The sequence below is a fragment of the Chionomys nivalis genome, chromosome 16 (genome assembly GCF_950005125.1).
Source record: "Chionomys nivalis chromosome 16, mChiNiv1.1, whole genome shotgun sequence".
NCBI lineage: Eukaryota > Metazoa > Chordata > Mammalia > Rodentia > Cricetidae > Chionomys > Chionomys nivalis.
The window spans coordinates 50836413-50858589 of record NC_080101.1 but is presented as its reverse complement, the minus strand read 5'-3'; the positions used below and the strand labels follow the sequence as shown (position 1 = coordinate 50858589).

General features: G+C 39.3%; 1 protein-coding gene across 2 annotated transcripts in view; it reads right to left on the bottom strand.

The window, feature by feature from the left end:
* Positions 1–15401: 15401 nt before the first annotated feature.
* Positions 15402–22177, bottom strand: part of Xkr9 (XK related 9) — a 30467-nt gene continuing 23691 nt past the window's right edge. For both annotated transcript variants that reach the window (XM_057790904.1, XM_057790905.1), the window contains one exon: positions 15402–16366. In XM_057790904.1, the coding sequence (XP_057646887.1) occupies positions 15738–16366 (629 nt within the window). In that variant the 3' untranslated portion in view covers positions 15402–15737. The remainder of the gene's footprint in view (positions 16367–22177) is intronic.

Sequence of the window (22177 nt, the reverse complement as noted above, 5' to 3'; positions counted from 1 at the left end):
GTTCATCCAGATGCTTATTTCCAAATATCCTTTATAATGAATCAGTAATTGTAAGACTAGTGTTACTAAGTTCTGTGAACCACTCTAACAAATAAACCAAGGCCAAGGCAGGTATCAAGAGACCTTTAATTCATGGTAGATTCCAGGCCTGGGCTTGCAAATGAGTCTGAAGTAATGGCAGGGATGGGGACTAAGACCTCACCTTTCAGGATCTGGTGCTATCTCCAAGTGAAACAGCATCAAAACTAAATCGGGAGCTTGTGTCCAGTTGTGTTCACTGTGGAACTGGCTTCTTGCTTGCTGGTGTGGAGAAATCCCCAGGCCTTTTGAGGTCACAGAAATTGCTGGACTGATAACATTGTTATGTAAGCAGAGGAAATGTAGCTTGTTTTATCTACAGTCTATTCAGTAGATTTATCATGCACATATACATTTCCATTGCATGCCTAAAAGAGCTTCTAACTTAGTATTTTCATTTTCAATTGATTTCTCACCCATCCAATGAATATAGCATTAAATACAATTCTCAGAATGATCTGATTGTATAGGGCCCAGATCTACCCCTGGTTACTTGAGGACAATTTCTGGTCAGCCAACTAAAACATTCTGTTTGTTTTTGTGCCCCCCCCCCCTCCCGTGATTAGCTGTGGGGCATTGTTTACTCCATCTTTGGTGTGGTAATTTCCCACCTGCCTAGGGGGAATTCCTTGTGCAGCAGCTAGGTATATAAGGATTTCCACAAAGTTGAATAAAGGCATTCAGCTGATCTCCTTTTGAATGACCCAGGTCTCTTTTGTGTTCTTTGAATCTCCAAGCCCTTGCCCGGCTCGCATAGGGTACAGTGGCTTGCAAACTACCAAGAGTGTAACACAGAATCAGGTGTTACACGATTGAAATTAACAATCTTTTATCCTTGCCATTGAAACCCTTTAAAAAGTCATATGCCAGCTACAGTCTTTTACACTATTCTAGAAAATTGAGAAGACTAAAAAATTTTAAGTCCTAAAAACAAAAACTTCCAACTTCAAAATTAAAACCAAAGGACTGATTTTGCTGTCCCTTTTTCTCACAGAATTTTTTTTTTATTTCTTAAAAGACTAGAATGTAAAAATAGCAATGAGATGAAAAATGTCATGGTATTATTTCACTATGAGGGTGTGGCCAAGAGTATACCAAAATAAAACCCCATACAGCCTATGTTGCTAACTCCTGTCAGGTCCCATGTCACAGAATTTCAGGCTTATTATATAACAGAAACAGCAATAACAAAGTCATTTCACACTTTTTAAAAACTGGGTTGGATTGCCAAGAAATCTGTTTTTAACTAAGTTTCCCTGTTATTACATTGGAGCATTCAGAACCATAACAGGGTCAACACAAATTGGAATCAAGATCTTGAGGTGCCTTTGTCAGGCAGTGTTGTCCCAAAAGTAGAACACTGAAGAAACATGTAGTTTCCTTCATGTTCTCTCTCAGAAATCTGTTCCTAGATTACCACGTATCTACACAGAAGCAATATCTATTAAGCATCTATGGTGTCTTACAGTCATGCTGGACTCTGGAGCAAAGCATGATCCTGGTCTCAAGTTTCTTACTGAGGAGCAGAGAAAACACATTACATAAAAACTAGAGACACTCTTCTGGTGTTATCAGCAGACTTTTAACAAAAATCTATGTATAAAAGTATTTAATAGGGCACTATACATGGCAGGGGATGCTTTATTCTGTTTATCTGAACTCTACATAGAAAAATTTATTAGGCTTTTTTTAATAAACCAACTTTAATTTTTCTAATTTTTCAAAGACATTCATGCAAAGATCTTATTGATACCTACAATCTTCTTTTTTACTATGTCCTAAAAAAAAAAATCACACTATCACAGGATTGAACCACATGCTTTACCCAGATCTCAAGAGAAATGAGCTAATAAAGAAGAATGGATTCTCAGAAAGACAATTTTCAAGATATTATTAAAGGCTGACCTTAAAGGAGTATTCACAAGTTCTGAATCCTCCATTTCTGTTTCATGTAAAGCAGACTTGAAATAGAGGTGTTCTGACCTCATGCTGTAATCTTTAGGCAAGTTTTATGTTCACTTGTGCAGGTTGGCTAAAACTGTTACTTTATGCACACGTGATGAGCATAATATTTTTAAGTATATTGCACTTTCTTATTTAAATTTCTTATAAATTCACCGAACTTTGGAGCCTGAAGTTTCCATCTTCCGTGAGGAATGAGATGTTTAGCAGATTATTACACTGGCAGTAGTCACTTGAGCCACAGAACACAATGTTGAAGACAACTAGAACCAAAAACAGTCCTAAAAATTAAGCTTCGTGAGAGAAAAATGAATTTTCTAAATTCTTTAATCTCTCTCTCTTTAATGAATGAAGAGGCAAATATAACTGACTTGCAAATATATTCACATATTTTTACACAGAAGACAGTCAAATAGGACAGTAAATATTGGGCTAGAGAGGTGTCTCGGTGGTTACTCTTCCAGAGGACATGGCTTCAATTCCCAGCATCCATGTGGTGGCTCACAGTCCTTAACAGGAACGTAAGTGGTTTGCAGACATGCAGGCAGGCAAAACACCCATGCATGTAAAAATTTAAAGACAACATGAATTATGAAGGTCTACTTCTTCTTTACCAACACGCTTTCAGGACAGAGGGGACGACAGATAGGGAAACACCAAAAACATGGGACTTTCTGACCTACCTTCTCCTAGTTGAGACCTAGGAAAGAGAAACTTTCAGACAAGATGGAAGGACTTCTGAGTGCTGATGGGTTTGCTTTGCCCTCTGGCTCTCAGAACCAAACTTGCTACCCTGCAGAATAAACAGAATGTTTTTTTTTTAAATACAACCAAGCAGAACCAAGGCCTAACAGTCTTCCCAAGCTCTCATTTCTGGAGCGAACCCAAGGTTCTGAACTTACTTCTAAGGAATAAATGAAGTAGCAAGAAGCAGTTGGCATGGGACACTTTTGGAAAGGGTCAATCAGAGCTCATAGGTAAGGCGGGAGACAGATGGTAGGCTCAGAGCTCTCTGCAGTAGACAGTGGAGACTCGAGATAAACAGGGCATATGGGGAATTGAAATAAAGCCATCCAGACAGGCTATATCTCCAGCTCTTGAAAAGTCTAAGGCTAAGGTTACATCAGGAATTATTAATCTATAAACAACATAAGCCAATGTCAACATATTACCTACAGATGCAGTTCACAAAACCTAGCAACCAGTTAGCAACCAGTGCATATCCAAGGACCATCACAAGGCCAGGGTGTAAAACCCTCTTCCCCAAGATACTTGATCATCAATCTGAAGAAGAGTAACTCCACCATTTGCATTTTTACTTCTACTAGCAAACAGAACAAGTCACTGAGTACATTTACTGTAACATGACTGGGGGAAATGGATTTTCATAAATGGCTTCCAGATTGCCTTTGAAATCTGGAATTTCCTTTTAGGACAAAATGTTCAAATTAATTGAATGTATGTCTTACTATTTTTATAAGAATCTGATTTACATCGACATGGAATATAGTCATTATATATGCTAACTATTCCTAAGGATATTTTCATACAAATATATATTAAATGTTACATTATTATTTATGAAAACTATGTATTATAAATAAAGAATAACACTAATGAGAACTCACTGAAACCAGAGCATCAGCTATGAATTCTCAAATTCTATTTCAGATAAAACATGTATGGGCCTGTGTGTGTGTTTATGTGTGATCTGGGGTGGCTCAAATATGGAATAGATAGAATGAGTCTTTCAATAAAGCTTTAAAAGGGCTGTGTTAAAAATTTAAACACAGAGCAAAATGTTGGACATAAAACTACCACATAATCCATCAGTTCAACTCTAATAGAACTAAGAGTGGGGAATTGTACTGGGGTCTATATACCAATATTTATAGCAACATTCTTTTTTTCACAAATATATTTTTAATTATTTTTATTAAGTTATATATTTTTCTCCATTTCCTTCCCTTCCTTTCCCCTCCCCTTCTGTCCTCTCCCATGATCCCCCCATATAGCAACCTTCTTCACAGAAATCCAAAGACAGAAACAACCTAATTATCCAACATTATTTTAATCAAAAATAAAAACAGAGCATAGACATACAGTGGAAAAGTGGCCATAAGAAGCAAAAAAAAAAAAACCTCTGATATCTGCTACAATGTAAGTTAACTTTAAAAATATTGGAAGTGAAATTAGTTAGTTAGAAATTAAAAAAAAACAATTCTATATGAGTCCACTTATACAAGGTACCCTGGGTGAGAGGAGAAGGAAGAGGAAGAAAGAGGCAAAGTCTGTCAGAGAACGGATAAGAAATCATTGTTTAATGAATACCTACCTTGTTCACAGTAGTTGAGAATGCCCAGGAAATAAATAATGGTAGTAGTAGGGTAACAGATAGTGTAATTAATGGCAGTGAATTCTACATTTAAAATTGTTAAAGTAGTCAATATAGATACTATTCCCAGAACAAAAAGTGGTAGTAACTACTAAGCCTGAAATAATATCTCATCAAATACTTTGTATCTGTGAAGTGGGCTGCTGCTAAGATTCTATAGCATACAAGATAAATACGGGGCATGTCTCATTTGCTACGTGAGAAACAAAGATTAGTCAATAGTAAGCAAACATTTAAAGTAACTGAATACTCATAAAGATCAAGGATAATTATCTTATCAATGACTTTACCATGCTACAAAGTGATTTCAAGCCAAGGTATGCTTTGTTTGGCTTAGAAGTAAACAGAACAGGTAAGCATATGTTGTCCTAAAGACTTTCAAATAGTTACAGATTTGTAACTATTACAAATAGTACCTGAAATCAAGAACCAAATGAAGATTTTAAAGGTCATTGAATTTCATTCAGTCACAAGTAAATACATGGCTAAATTTAATACATATTGTTTCAAAATAAAAGTCTAATAGAATATGGTGGAGATACATAAGTTAGAACGTTATGTCCAATGAAGAGTTAAAACGAGCTGCCGTCTTTGAGTGCTCGCCCTCCTCGAAACGTGGCTTCATAAATCTGATTCATTTATAGAGTGTTTTTGATGATAGGCAATTCTTTGTTGAAAGTTAAGTGCTCTTTTATATGCATAAATAAAGAAGACTCTGGTTTGAACTAATACATGACTTTGACAAATGTTTATTGGAAGCCCAATTATGGGTTCATAAATCAAAGTTCTTTGTGGTTCATCAGGTGAGCTTACCGATGCCACCAGAGGCTATGGTGTGTACCAACAGGGCGATTAAAACAAGTCCACAGATCGTCGCCCCTTTCCTACACAGTGACGTAGTCAAAACAGGAAGAGGTGGCTTATCACCTTTTATTAAACTTACTGGATATGTTTCTGCAAGATGTTATAGCCACAACTTCAAAGGAAAAAAAAAGCATTTGTTTTCTGTTTATTGTTAGATTCAAATAGCACGGTCAAGCACATGACATTCGGACATCTCTCACAGTGAAAGATGATTCATCTGCAGGTACCCAAAACCGAACTATATTCTTAGAATTATTACTTTTTCTTTCTGATCCCTTTTTTTCATTCCTTTCCTATCTTCCACTTTTTAAATTCCTGTCATTACCCAGCCCTTCTTTTCCTTATGGAAATCCTGTCTGTTTTTAAAGAAGTCACTCTGCACAGTGCCAACTATGCCCAACATAAGGCACTTTCAGCCGCCTAGTGCAGAAACTGGAGCTGTCTGAACATTTCTACAATGAACGCACATATTCTTCAGAAGCTAAGGAGGAGTGCTGGCAAGACAATTCCTACAGTGCAGAAAGCGCGTTTTCCGCTGAGAATGGGAAAGATGCTTTACTCTAGAGACTGTTGGCACATGCCTGTAAGCCAGCATTCAGGAAGCAGAAACAGGAGAATCCAGAGCTCAAAGTTATCCTCTACTACAGAGCAAGTCCCAGGCGAGCCTGGGCTACCTGAGGTTTGTTCTCTAAACCAAAATAACACAACAGGAGGCTATTAAAAGTCTCCATAAAGCCAAGCTCACAAGGAGCGGGGAATAAGGTTCTTAATGAAAACAAGCATTTGCATATTGTAGCTAAGTAAGGAGGAGTCTTTAATATTTGATTATCTTATCCTGGTAAAAACCATAGGGAAAGAATCACACTTGAGTGACCAGCATAAATACAATACAATCTACAGGGAAATCCCCAGGAATTCACAGAAATGATCCCAGCTAAGATTCCTAGCAATAGTGGAGAGGGTGCCTGAACTGGCCTTCTCCTATAATCACATCATAGAACCTTCACCCAGTAACTGTTGGAAGCAGATGTGGAGATTCACAGCCAAGCACTGGGCCGAGTTCTGGGAGTCCAGTCAAGGAGAAGGAGAACCGCGATAATATGAGCAAGAGGTGTCAACATCTGGAGGTGGAAACCCACAGAGACAGCGGACCTGAGCTCGTTGGAGCTCATGGACTCTAGACTGACAGCTAGGGAGGGTTGGACCCAGGCCCTCCGCATGTGGGTGACAGTTTTGTAGTTTAGTCTGTTTGCAGGGCTCCTAGCAGAGGGACCAGGATCTGCCACTGGTGCGGGAGCTGGCTGTCTGGAACCCATTCGCTACCGTGGGATGCCTTGCTCAACCTTGATGCAGCGAGGAGGAGCGCGGTCCTGCCTCGCCTTGGAATGGTAGGCATGGCTGACTAGAGAGAAGCCTTACCCTTTCTGAGGAGTGGATGATGGGTGGGTAGAAAGGAGGTGGGGCAGGGAACGGGAAGAGAGGAGGGAGGGGAAACTGTGCTTGGTATGTAAAATAAATAAAAAATGTTTAAAACCTTGCACTGGAGCACGCCTTTAACCCTGGCACTTGAGAGGCAGAGGCAGGTGGATCTCCGAGTTTGAGGCCAGCCTAGTCTATGGAGTGAGTTCCAGGACAGCCAGGACTACACAGAGTAGCCTGCAGTGGTATAATATTTGTATTTTGATAAATAAATCTCGCCTGAAGACCAGAGGCAAAGCTAAAGCCACTAGAGGTCAGGCAATGGTGGCACACACTTTTAATCCCAGGATTTGGGAGACAGAGTCACACAGTACATTTAAAGAGCAGAAGAAAGACCTAGTGAGTTGAAGATAACCTGGTAGTGACGACACAAGTCAAAGAATATGGAGAAACGTGAACAGAAATGTGGCAAAGTATGAAGTGTCTCGACATGCACATGTCTTAGTTAGGGTTTCTTTTGCTGTAAAGAGACACCATGACCACAGCAACTCTTAGAAAGAAAACATTTACTTAGGGTAGTTCTCTTACAGTTTCAGAGGTTCAGTCCATTATCATCATGATAGACATGGCAACATGCAGGCAGACATGGTGCTGGAGAGGGAGCTGCTAGTTCTGCATCTGGCAGGCAACAGGAAGTGGACTAAAACACTGGGCAGTATCTTGAGCATATATGAGATATTGCAGCCTGCCTCCGCAGTGACACGCTTCCTCCAGGAAGACCACACCTGCTCCAACAAAGTCACTCCCCGAATAGTGCCACTCCCTTTTGGGGCCAATTTCTTTCAAACTACCACAGCACAGAAAGCACATAAGAGCCTGTAGCGCTCGTCTCCAAGCCTAATGGTCAGAGTTCAATCCCCAGGATCCAGACTGCGGGTCACATTTGATTTCTTTTTGCTCTATTTGTGTGTACACACACATACATGCACACATGCGCGTGCGCTGCGCACACACACACACTGTAAATCTGAATGAAAACAGTAAACAATAACCATAAGACAGTCCCATAGAAACCCAGAATCCTTATGTCTAGGGACAGGAAAAGATGAAAGTCTATTCCAGAAAAGAGCAAATTCAACTTTCCACTATTGATTTTTTTCTTTCTGTGGTAATGTCAGGTATCAGCTGGTTGATGTCACCAAACCTGCCCAGACCAGGTAAGAGCAAACCTTCCTTGTTCAGGCCACAGACTCAATGCGCTTCTCTTCTGCCTCACAAACAGAACAATGCCTTACCTGTCACCTTTCTTCATCACTATGGCAAACTGCCAACTGAAGGAACTTGAAAATTTTTTATTTTGGCGCTTAGTTTCAGTTAGTGTAGCCCATCGTGGCAGTAAGGCATGGTCATTAGGGTGGCTTGGTTCACTGTGAAAGCAGCTTGTGGTACAACCTATTTACATATTGACAAGTCAGGAAGCAGAGCTCAGGCCAATGCCAGAAGTAGATCTAACCTGCAAGGTCTGCTCCTAGCAGCTCACTTCTGCCAGCTAAGTCACAGACTCCAAAGGTCCCTCAACCTCCCCAAACCGTGCCACCAGCTTGGAACCAAGTGTCCAGATACATGAGCCTGTGGGGGTCATTTCACACACAGACCATAGCACCAGCTATCTGAAGATTCCCTCTCCATTCTTGTCCCACCTAAAATTAACAATTACATCTATTTTGGAGGCTGACAAGACCGCAGTCTCCAATGTGGGCCCATAGACTGGAGACACAGAGTGAACCAAGGCTGCAGATCACGCCCAAAGGCCAGAGTTTTTCCTTGTCTAGCAGAGATCAATATTCTATCTACCCAAACCCTCAGTCAATTAGACGTGGCCCCTCCACATTAAGAGAAGGGAGATGATGTGTTTCGAGTTCATTAATGAAGTGCTAACATCATCCAAAAGTATTCATGAAAACAATAATAATGTTTAACCCCATTTCTGTATCTGATGGTCTAGGCTATGCTGGCATTTAAAATTAACCTAATTAACTATCACAGAAGTATTAGTTAATGGTAAGGGTTTCTTTCTGAGGTGGCAAAATTGTTCCAGGACCAACTGCAGAGATGGATGAAGTTCAGAAAAGGTCAAGGTGAAGGGCTCTAACTAGAAGAACTCTATGGTTCATGACCTACATACTGACGGAGCTCTTTTTGGGAAAGAGCAGACTGCGACAGCCACTACATACCCTTGAAGAGTGCCAAAATATTATGTCACATACAGTTCTTAAAAAGCTCATTTTTATCTACCAACCATCAGGAAACACAAATCATTCTCTGGAGTAATCATCTCAATTGAGCAACCAGCATTTATAAAGGCATCCTGGCACTGTATGGAATACTAGCCAGTCCTCGGGAAGATATACATACCCAGAGACTGGTTCATCGCCTTCGACCTCATTGTTGTCAACTTGACACAAACCTAGACTTACCTGGGAAGAGGTGAATTGCAACTGAGGAACTCCCTCTGTGGGAATATCGGTGGGGCATTTTCTAGACTGCTGATTGACAGAGGAGGCCCAGGCTGCTGTGGGTGGGGCCATCCCTGGACAAGTAATCTTTGCTACATACGAATACTGGCTAAGCACAAGCCAAGGAAGATGGCCAATAAGCAGTGTTCCTCTGCAGTCTCTGCTTCAAGTTCCTGCTCTGAGTTCCTGTCTTGGCTTTTCTCAATGGAGGACTACAAACTGTAAGTTATGTGATCCCTTTCTTCCCCCAGGTTCCAGCCACTGTTTGATCACAGCCACCTGAGACCAAGCTAGGACTCCAGAAGGAAGCAGATGGCTTTCCTGTGACATGACATGGACCATAGTAAACTTTTTGAGACTTTCACATAGTCTAGGCTTGCTCCAAATTCACCAGGTATTCAAGGAGAACCTTAAACTTCTGTTGTTCCTTTCTCACCTTTTGAGTCCCTGATCCCAGACAAATATCAACACACCTATTTATGTGGTGTTGGATATTGAAGTCTGGGCTTTGTGTACACTGCACAAGTACTTTACCAACCAAGCCCATATTCGCTTTTCTAGGGATTCAAAGAGTAACAGTATTCTGCTGCTAATGGAAAACCCTGTAGACACTATGCAAAGTCATCTGAGGGACTTAGAATTCTGATCCCTTATTCAAGTGGTCTACACTCAAGTTTACAAACACAACCAGGCACAAAATAAAATGTAAGCTGGACTTTTCTGGGTGAGCGTTACCCAGTGGTTAATCTTAGAACAACCACAACTCCAGAAACCTATGGTCTAGGAAAAAGAGCAAGAAAAATAATTTATATCAATATACGTTGAATGAAGTCTGCTAGTCATTTAAGCATATGCATGCATGCATACACCACAAACATTCTTAAATACTTCAAATGCCAGAAACTAACTTGCCAACCAATCTTTCTTCATTATCTCATTCATCACGAACTGGTTGTATTAAGGGTTTCTGTAGGCCGGGCATGGTGGAACATGCTTTTAATCTCAACATTAGGAAAACCGAGGCAGGCTAGTCTTTGTGAGTTGGAGGTCAGCCTGGTCTATATAAAGAGATCATTCTAAGAAACAAACAAAACAGTATCTGTATACTACATTTTCCACATGTCAGGAATAATATGCAGCATACAACAGTCTAATGAAAAACAAATAAGTTTATGCAAAAGGATTAAACTTGTCACTTTATTTTTCACATGATTATTCTTATTTCTACTTATATAGTTTTAAAAGTATATAATAATAGCATCAAAATTGCCCTTAAAAGTACTATATACAGAAGGAGAAATTTCAAAAATAGAAAATTTGGGGGACTATTAACAATTCCCAAAATATTGTTGCATATAGCATCTCTCAAGTTTTTCACAACAGTAATAACAATTATCATTATTATCACTACTGCTCAACTGTTCCAACTCCAAGAACAGAAGTTGTGTTTTTGGAGTCATACAAAAGTACTCCAATAGCTGGAACAGAGATGCCCTGCATGGGTAGATAAAGTTGTTTCTAGAAGTCATAGCCTATTCGATGAAAATCCCAATGTCATGGGTGGGCTACTTCCATATAAGTTGTTAGTGAGGAAGGTACCTGGGGCTCCCAGACAATACAGGCAATCGCCACTTCTGTTGAATTTCAACCTAGTCAAAGTGGTAATGATGCTTGATTATTGTCAATATGTCAAAATGTATTGTCAATAAATTATGGCTAATACTCAGCCATAAGTGGAAAATCTATATTATCTGCTCCAAGGTTTAGGGAACATCAAGGAAGAACGAGGAAAAAGATCTAAGGCCAGAGGAAGGGTAAAAATTGTTGCTCAAGCTGACTTCCTTCCAGGCATGACAAAGCTGTTGTACTCTTGAGCTCATGGTAGCTGCAATTAACTGGGCCTGCCAACATTCTATCTTGGTTGGAAAGGGCCTTGGGGGATGGTGCTTTCCTCTTCCTGAGGATTTATATGCAGTTTTGGTTGATGGGGAAAGGAGCAACATTGTCTTCAACGCTGTCACCATTGGTAAGACCATATGCCTATACACAAACCCTCACCCATGCTCCTGTAAGCAATCCTAATAAAATCTGATCAGCTAGAAAGGAAGGAAGGAAAGAAGGAAGGAAGGAAGGAAGGAAGGAAGGAAGGAAGGAAGGAAGGAAGGAAGGAAGGAAAGAGGGAGGGAGGGAGGGAGGGAGGGAGGGAGGGAGGGAGGGAGGGAGGGAGGGAGGGAGGGAGGGAGAAGGACAGGGCAGAACAAGGAAGGGGAGGGAGGAGCAGGAGGGAAGGGAAGGGAAATAGAGGGAGGAAAGGAAGGGAGAGAGGAGGGGAAGGGAGGGGAGGGTGGTGTGGGAGGTCCTTCTATATATGTGCTGCTTTTATTGGTTAATGAATAAAGAAACTGCTGAGGTAGGAATTGTGGAAGAGGAGCAAACTAGGAAACTATGCTTCATGCAGAGAATCCAGACCTGCAGTCACACAGAAGAACCCCCAATATAGGTTTGAAGCTAGTTGGGCAAGTGGTGGCTAAGAACTGGAACAAGAGGAGAAACTATGGCGTTGTGGCGTAAGGAGCAACAGGTGGAATAAGCCCAGTCCGTACACAAGCCATTGTAAGTGAAGGGTTCTCATCTTTTACAGAACTCAAGTGTCATTACTGTCTTCTGAATCCTTCGTATCTCAGGGTCTACTGTATTATATCTGTGTACAGCACTGATAAAATGTACATCCAATTACACAGGTAAGCAATAATCATAATAGCAATGGTAACGATATTTGCAACTATTGGCATGCAATACTCTGTTCTCAACATATTGTTCATTATGGAATAAAAGTGTGTATATAATAAAAGAAAAGAAAGGGGAAGAGGACAGGAAAGTAGAAGGGACCAAGGGAGAAGAAAGAAGATGAACAGGAGTGGAAGAACTAGACGGAGTAATGGGGAACAAATATGGTTGCGAACACTATGTACATGCATAAATTATCACAATGAAACACATTGCTATGTACTACCAATATACGTTAATAAAATTTAAGTCTACGATACAATGAAAAGTAATTGTTGGTCAAGTAACTAATTAAGAATTAGTTGCATGTTTCATTGCTGCAACGAAACACAAGATAAAGAGGGAAGGGTGTAGCTCGACTTAGAACTCAGTCCATCCTGACATGGAAGTTTTGATGGCAGGAACAGGACACAGCTGGTCACGTTGCACCCATATTCAGAGAGTAGGAACCAATGACTGACGATACTGTTTGCTTTTTCCTTTCAGTTCTGTCCAGCAATGAGAGGGGTCATCCCATCTCAACCAATCTAATGTAGAAAATCTCCCGCGTATATGCCCAGACACCTGGCTCCCTGAGGATGCTAGATCTTGTTGCCTTGACAATCAACATAACCTGAAACAGGTGTTTAACATCATGCTCCAAAAGAGAACATGGAAGACTAACAGCATCAGTAAAATCAGCTTTCAGTTTCCACACCAGACCACACAAAAAGAACATTTAATGTTCCAGCCGGCATCTTTTGGGTGGCTTCTCATCCTGTTATCCAAGTCCTATATATAGGATAAAGGAAGTGCAAACTCGCTATATTCTGTGATGTCTATCCTCTGTCCAGTTAGGCTTCTTATACATAAATTCAATATTTTAAAACATGTTTCAGCTTTACTTTCACAAAATTAAAGATGTATATTTTAAAAGAATAGATACCACACAGTATGCATAAATTTTTCTCTTGATAAAATAGATCTAATATCAGAATGGAGTATCTTTGGACACCACAAATAGTTCCCATTAACCTTTCAAGACTACTGGGTATATGTGCAAATATCTACTATGTATATGTGCAAATATCTGCCCATGTTTGACTGTACTGTGAGTATGAAGTAGATGTTAATCAGATTGGAAGACACAGAGTGTACCGCCGACTCCCACAGTCACAAAGAAACCTTTACTCTACAGTTCGGTTGGGAGTGGGCAATAACGTAAGAAATTGATGGTAGTTTTAATATTCTCGGGGCTTGTGGTTGGCCCGATAACTGAAGGAAGAGCAAGACATCCCATTGTCTGTGCTTCCGTCGCCCTCTAGCGGTTCCTTTGAAGTAAGCTCTAACAGCTGCACTTCCAGAACCCAGGGTGTAGTTCTTAAGGTCAGGAGACAGTGGCACAGCAGTGCCTGGGAACTTCAGACAAATGTTCAAGGCTCACCTTACTCTCTGACACTGATACCATCAGTCTGCTTTAGTGGCTTCCCAGGTAATTCTGTTCACAGACTCATACTAACAAGTCCAATACAAAACATACCACACACACACAAATAAAAATCACAAGCACAAATACAAATTAAAAAAAAAAAAACTAGCTAGAACATGCAGTTTTGATGGCTTTAAGGCTCACGTGACAGAATGTGCTGTGACTCCAGATGCTCAGAAGACAGAGGAAAATCTTGGAAATGAGAAAGTCACTCCATATACTAACTGTGCTTGTGTCTCTGGCTAGTTCTGAATTATATATATAAAGGACATACTTCAAGCAACCCACCTAAGGATAAAAATTACTTAATGTTCAAAATTTAAAAATCAAGTAAGCGCCTATCAAGAGGAATATAAAACTACTCTGAGAAACAAACAGAATAAAGAGAGTCTGGTATTTGGGACAGCCAAAATGGCTCAGCAGGTAAAGATGCAAGCATGACTGCCCAAGTTCCCTCCCCTGGACCCACATGATGGAAGGAGAGAACCCACATCCACAAGTTATCCTCCAATCCCACACACATATCCTGCCTCCACACACACACATAAAACAAATAAGTATAATTAAGATTTTTAAAATAAAAACAGTCTGATAGAAATTATTTATAAAGTTGAAACACAATTCAAAATTATTGTAAGTACAAGGAAACAAAATGTGTCCCAGACCCAAGGAAAACTGCAACAAATGCAGACTAATCCCAGAACGACTTGAATATTAGAATTACCATGTAAAAATTACAAAGCAGCTATTGGAATCATAATCAAGGATATAGAGGAAAATATGCTTATGGTGAATAAAATTATATAAAATGTTAGCATTCAGAAACCATGAGGATCCCAGAACATAATAATGCAATATATGAATTTTAATTAATGGAATCAACTCAACAGAAAATTGAAGGAAGAAAAAATGTTAATAAACTAAAAACAATCCAATCAGAGGAACAAAGAAAGAAATTGGGAAAGATAAGCTTCAAAGATGTGTAGGATACTAATAATAATGCTAGCATAACTTGTAACAGAGTTCAGAGACAAAGGAAAATGGAAATAATAGCCAGAGGCTTGCTAATTTGGTAAAAACTAAAATGTACATTTTCTAGAAACTTGAAGAAAGCAAGCTGAGACCCATATAAGGAAGAAACCACGCTCATTGACACAGCTGTCATACTAGTGCAGAACAAACCACCCTCACTGACATGATGGTCAGGAGAGTACAGAACAAAACTAATGGTAAAAACAATCTCAAAAAGTATCAAAAAATGACAACACATTACACAGAGGGGAATGTGATTTGAATAAACACCAAGTCTTCCCAGAAAACATCAAGGCCAGAAAAGAGTGGTATTATTACTTACTAATGAAATAAGTGCTTAAAGGTGAAAAATATCCTACCAATCCAAAATTCTGTATCTGGGAATTTTTTTCTAAAGAAAGAAAAGGAAATCACACACAATTTCAGCTTGACGGTAAGCAACTGCAATCCCAGAACTCACAAGCTAAGCAGGGGGATCATGAGTTCAAAGCCAGTCTAGGTAATGCAGAGAGAGATTTATAAATATGTTTTCTATATATGATTCAGAGATGTATAAGATAATATCCACAGGGCTAACATATATGTGTATGTATGTGTGTGTTTGTGTGTGTATGAATGTACAAGAATGAAGAAAAAAATAAAAACATTATCAGATAGAGGGATAAAAAGGAGCTAGTTCCAGGACAGGCTCCAAAGCTACAAAGAAACCCTGTCTCGAAAAACCAAAAAAAAAAGGAAGGAAGGAAGGAAGGCAGGAAGGAAGGAAGAAATTTATCACCAATGAACATAGACCATGAAAATGCTACGAAAGTATATAGGTTATACACAAACATTATGCCTCCAGAAATGAATAAAGAAACCATTTTAAAGATTTTTTTTATTTCTGCGTGTGTATGAATATTTGTCTGAATGTATGTACATACACTATCAGACAGAAAGAAAGTACCACAATACTCAAGACTTTAGAAACCATCGAGATGGCTGGGAGTGCTACTCAGTGCTGAAATACTTGTGTAGCGTGTACAAGGCTCTGGGCTTAATCCTCAGCAGCATAAAGAAGAAATATTTTAAATAATAAAATATTATGCTCTCACCATGTACCATAACTCACTTAATGTCAAAGGTGGCAAACATAACAAACAACACAAACATATAACAGATGTTTTCTTTACTAGTTAATGAAACAAAAATAAAACATTTCTCATAGATTCATAACTTAGTCCATTAGAAAATATCTCAGTCTACAATCTCTCTGGGCTGGTTTTCCATCAGTTTCATCGTGCTGTGTTTTTACATTTCTGTTTGGGTGAAAAACCCCATAATAAACAGTAAGAAAAATAATCCCAAGGAAAAGAGCGAGAACTATGGCGGCGCTGATAGGGATAAAATAGTCTGAATTAAAAATAGAGAGAGGATAAGCCCAAAACACAGTCAAGATGCCCAGGGTGCCCAGCACCCTTACAGTATAATAGCAAGACATCGGACATTTGGTATTCTGTCCCTTGATATTAAAAAACGTAAACACAAGGATGAATCCAACAACAGTCCTATATAAGAATTCCATATGTAGAGAATTACAAAACTGAGTTTGCTTTATAAATGCCCAAATGAAACCTATGATCCAAAGAAATGACAGCAGGAACAAAGCAACCTTCACATCCACGAAGAGCAGAAGCACCACACTCAGCATCCACGACAGCAAGGTGAACAGCTTATAGAAGAGATATGTGAGTTTGGGCCACAGTCCACTGAGGTGATTTTTATCAGGTAATGATTTCCTTAAAGCTATTTGATAATCGACTGTTGACCAAGAAATAGCACAGCAGGAAACCATGATGACCGCATCTGCAAAGGAAAACACAAAAGACAGATTGGCCTATGAATGGTAACAGTGGTATCAGGAAGAACAGTAATGACAATAGTAAATTAACTCGTGCCGTGCATGCTTTGGCAGTGTAGACACGCCAACACATCAGGCAGTTGATGTATCTAATTTGCTGGAGGTAGACTTTGATATCTCCACATATCATTAGGGGAGTCAAGGTTGGAAGAAATTTATTACTCGATTCTTAACATGCAACTATAGATTCACAGAACTGAGATTTGAAACTCAAACTTCTGAAAGTTAATACGTTAATGAACTATATCATACTGCTTTAGAATAATCTTGAATAGATTCAGTAAATAAAACCTTTGCTAAATAAACCTGTGCTAAGGCAGGGCCTTATAAGCACAGATTCTCCTCTCTTGATTTTGGCACAAAATACAATGAATCTGTATTCATTTTCTCCTCTTGTTTAATTAAAATATCACTTTCCTCTAAACTTTCCAGTGACATTTCAAAATTGTTTAAAAATCTTTCACCTACAGGTGCTTTTTGCCTGCATGTGCCTGATGCCCATGGAGGCCAGGAGAAGGCACTGGATCTCCTGGAACTAAAGTTAGAGATAACTGGGAGTCATCGTTTGGCTTCTGAAACCTGAACCTGGTCCTGTGCAAGAGCAGTAAGTGTTCCTATCTGCTGATCCCTCTTTCCAGGCCAGGTATATATTTTTGTATTTGCGCGATTTCTTTGTTTGTTTTGTTTGGTTGTTTTTGTGTTTTTTGTGAAACAAAATATCACTGTGTAGCCCAGAGTGGTTTTGAACTCATTCATAGCATTAAGGCTTCTGAGTTGCTGGGATTACAAGTGTGCACCACCATGCCTGGCTTTAGTTTCCAAATTAACACATGCTCATAGTAAAAGTTCTAGAAACCAGAAAAAAAAACCAGCAGTCACTTTCTTCAGGTCCCCAGGTCACTGATCTGCAACCCCAGTCCCAGAATTCCTTAGTTTCTTGTCATTCTTTGCTATGGATGGAGCCTTATTTAGTGTTGCTTATATGTATATAAATTCAGAACTGATTACTTAGTATTATTAGATAACCAGTTAGTGGTCTCATCCCTGGGAAAGACTATTTCTCCCAGTCCCAGAATTCCTTAGTTCCTTGTCATGGGTGGGACCCTGTGAGAGCTCCCTTCCACGCTAACATGTCTACTGCTGTTATACTTCTTTGGGCTTTGTTTAGGGAGCCCTACTGTTGAGGTACCGTGGGTGAGACCTCCCTTGACGTCATTTCTAGGAAACATATCTCACAGCAGACTTCCTGGACCTCTGGTTCTTAGAAGAACCTGCCCGTGCTTCTGCAATGTCCCCTGAGCCTTGGGTGTGGGAGTTGTGTTGTAGATGTATCAGCTGGGTCGGGCATCTCACAATCACTTGTTCTATAACGGGGTTGTGATGTTCTGTAACAGCCTCTTATCTACTGATTCTATTCTCTATTCTAAAGAGAAGTGTCTTTGATGAGGGGTAAGAGCTATATATGGGTACAAGGACAAATATTTAAAATACTGTTAGGAATTATGATGGCTTAGTAAAGAGGCAGAGGCAAGTTCTCCTTGAGGTCCTTGGTAGAAAATGCATGCTTTTCCTCCCACTGAGGTGGCCTTAGAGACCTTAGGACTGTCATGCCATCCTGGTTGTCGTAGTTGATAGTGTTATAGCTGGGCAGGATTATTAGCTGCTTCCCTCCCTTGGAAGCTTGCATAACAAGTTCAGTGCTATGAAAGCTAGTTCTCGGTGGGGGGTTGGGGGCGCTTTCAAGTCAGATCCAGCCTGGAATTCCTGGTCTTTTGTCAAAAGTGCCTGCTGCCTTCAGAAATAGTACCTTAACTTCTACCTCTGGGAGGCAAACAAGGTCAACAGCAATAACCTATATTGTCTGGGGAGTCTTTTGGACTTCCCAGACCAACAACTTGGAAAGAGGGTTCCTCATACCTGATATTGGGGTTGTTTTTAGATAGCTGTGGTTCTTTGGGGAGCACTATTAGGCCAAGCCAACACCGTAGCATGTTTTAGAAAACTTTGTCCACAATCAGGCAGCCACAGCTTATGGGTTTATCCCAGACCGTCTATTCTGTTCCATTGGTCTACCTGTCTGTTTTTCTATCAGCCCAAGGCTGCCTTTGTCACTACAGCTTTACTGTATGATCTGAGTGCAGATGTTATAATACCTCCAGGTGTGGGAGTCCTCGTTATTTCACTGCTATTTGTTTTGTGGACTTTAGGGGATCCATAAGAATTCTTAGATTATTTTTACTAGTTATAGGAAGAATGACACTGAAATTTAGATGGAAACCACATTGAATCTGTAGATTACTTTTGCTAACACAATAACACAGCCATTTTTACAACATTGAGTCTGCCAAGCCAGGAACATAGATAATTTTTCCATTACCTAGTATCTTCTTTGTTTTTTTTTTTTCCAAAGTCTCGAAATTTTCACTGTAGAGGTTTTCCCTTCCTTGATTGGGCTTATTCCCAGGTACTTTATTTTTGTGAGCTATTATAAATGGAATATTTTCTCTAATTTCTTTCTCTGTGAGTTATCTGTAAGTATATGAACAGTACTGGTTTTTGTATATTGATCTTATGTACCACAGTTATACTGAAAGCACTTTATTAAGTCTGCAAGCTTTATGGTCGAGTCTATGGAGTCTGTAAGTACGAATTATGCAGCTGCAAGTAGGGACAACTGAACTTCCTCCCTCCATATGTCTATCTCTTTTATGTCTTTCTTTTGTTTATATAACAAGGACTTTAAACTCTGTATTGAATAAGAGAGATGAGAGTAGGCATCATTGTCTCATTCCCAATTTTAGAGGTGATGCTTTCAGTTTTTCTATTAGTTTAATATTGGCCATAGGTGTCTTGTATATGGTTTTTTTACATTTTGAGGTATGAGCCATTCATTCATAATCTCTTCAGGACTTTCATCATGAAGGCATGTTGAACATTTTGCAATCTTCCTGCATCTCCTCCTTAAGCCTACTTATATAATATATTACATTTATTGAATTGAGTGTGTTACACTAATCCAGTAGCTTTGGGATCAAGCACATTTGGTCATCATGCATGATATTCTTTATGGCAACATGACATTTTTATATTTCAAATAAAATATCATTTTATATTTATTAGTTATATTAAATATATATTTAATTATATTAATTATTAATATATAAATTGAATATATTATAATTAAATATAAATGTTACTTAAATATATTTATTTAATTATATTAAATATATTTTATATATTTATCATTATCAAATAATGTCTAAAAAACATTAAAAAATGAAAAAATCATTAAAATTCCACTACCAATAGCAGCCATACTTAATATTTTGGCACACTTTCATACAAATGTTTCTTTCTAGTCAGGTATTTGTATCCTTAAGAATATACTGACGGAGGCGCTGGAGAGGTGGCTCAAAGGTAAAGAGCACTGGCTGTTCTTTCAGAGATTCTGACTTCAATTCCCAGAAACCACATGGTGGCTCACAACCATCTGTAATGAGAACTTGTGTCCTCTTCAGGTCTGCAGGCGGAGCACCACATACATAAAATAACACTTGTGTGTGTATGTGTGTGTGTGTGTGTTTGTAAAAAAAGAGTACGCTGACTAAAAACCTTATAAACAGTTTTTGATTAAATTTGATCACATAAATGTTTTCTATGTCATTAAAATTTCTCTGAAAAGCCCAGTGGTGGTGGCGCACGCCTTTAATCCCAGCACTTGGGAGGCAGAGGCAGGCGGATCTCTATGAGTTCGAGGTCAGCCTGGTCTACAAGAGCTAGTTCCAGGACAGGCTCCAAAGGTACAGAGAAACCCTGTCTCAAAAAAAAAAATAAATCTCTGAAAAGACTCTTCTAAGAGCTGTATGTTTTATTCTAAATGTCTTTGGTAGAATTGCCATTTTTACTATGTTGATCCTCCCAACCCAAGAGCATGGGAGATCTTTCCATTTTCTGATGTCCTCTTCAATTTCTTTCTTCAAAGCCTTAAAATTCTTGTCAAATAGATCTTTCACTTCCTTGGTTAGAGTTATCCCAAGATACTTTATGCTATTTGTGGCTATCATAAAAGGTGAAGTTTCTCTGATTTCCCTCTCTGCTTCTCTATATTTTGTGTATAGGAGGGCTACTGATTTTTTTGAGTTGATCCTGTAACCTACCACATCACTGAAGGTATTTATCAGCTGTAGGAGTTCTTTGGTAGAATTTTGGGGGTCACTAGTGTACACTATCATATCATCTGCAAATAACAAAAGTTTGACTTCTTCCTTTCTGATTCGAATCCTCTTGATCCCCTTATGTTGTCTTATTGCCATTGCTAGAACTTCAAGCACTATGTTGAAGAGATATGGTGAGAGTGGACAGCCTTGTCTTGTTCCTGATTTTAGTGGAATGACTTTGAGTTTCTCTTCATTTAATTTGATATTAGCTGTTGGCTTGCTATATATTGCTTTTATTACATTTAGGTATGATCCTTGTATCCTTAACCTCTCCAAGACCTTTATCATAAAGGGGTCTTGAATTTTGTCAAATGCTTTTTCAGCATCTAATGAAATGATCATGTGTTCTTTTTCTTTCAGTTTATTTATATGATGGATTATATTGATAGATTTCATATGTTGAACCAGCCCTGCATCTCTGGGATGAAGCCTACTTGATCGTAATGGATAATTTTTTGATGTGTTCTTGGATTTGGTTTGCCAGAATTTTATTGAGAATTTTTGCATCTATGTTCATGAGCGAGATTGGTCTTTCTTGGTTGGGTCTTTGTGTGGTTTGGGTATCAGGGTAACTGTAGCTTCATAAAAGGAGTTTGGCAATGACTTTTTTGTTTCTATTATGTGAAACACCTCCTACACCTTAAGGAGTATAGGTATCAGTTCTTCTTGGAAGTTCTGATAAAATTCTGCATTAAAACCATCTGGTCCTAGGCTTTCTTTGGTTGGGAGGTTCTTTATGACAGCTTCTATCTCCTCACGACTTATAGGTCTATTTAAATTGTTCACCTGGTCTAAATGTCTATAAAAATTTAGTCACATTCTCTATTGCTCTCTCTCTCTCTCTCCCTTTCTCTCTCTCTCTCTCTCTCTCTCTCTCTCTCTCTCTCTCTCCATTTATTCCTTTTTATTTTTTGTTTTTGGAACAGTATTTCTCTTTGTATCTCTGGCTGTCCTGGAACTTGCTCTGTAGGCCAGGCTGGCATTGAACTCAGAGATCCACCTGCCTCTGCCTCTGCCTCTGCCTCTGCCTCTGCCTCTGCCTCTGCCTCTGCCTCTGCCTCTGCCTCTGCCTCTGCCTCTGCCTCTGCCTCTGCCTCTGCCTCTGCCTCTGCCTCTGCCTCTGCCTCTGCCTCTGCCTCTGCCTCTGCCTCTGCCTCTGCCTCTGCCTTGCAAGTGCTGGGATTAAAGGCATGCATCACCACTACCCACCTTTTATTTTTAATAAACTCTTTAAATTCTTCCCTTAAGAAAAAAAGTAATAGATAAGAAGTGAACATGCTCATCCACTCCTACCAAGAAACTATCTCCATTTGATAATCCCTTGCAAATGAAAATTTAGTTTTCTCCAAGGAAGTCTCTCTGAGGACAGAAACTACTCTTAAGCGTAGGCTGCATGCCCATCAGTAAATGCCAACAGAAAATGGGCTCAGTGGCATCTCTGGAGAATCTTTGTCTCATATCGCCATTTCGGGGCTTTTTCTTTCTTTTTTCATTTTTAACTTTTTATCTATCTGTCTATCTATCACATTACAGGTCTTT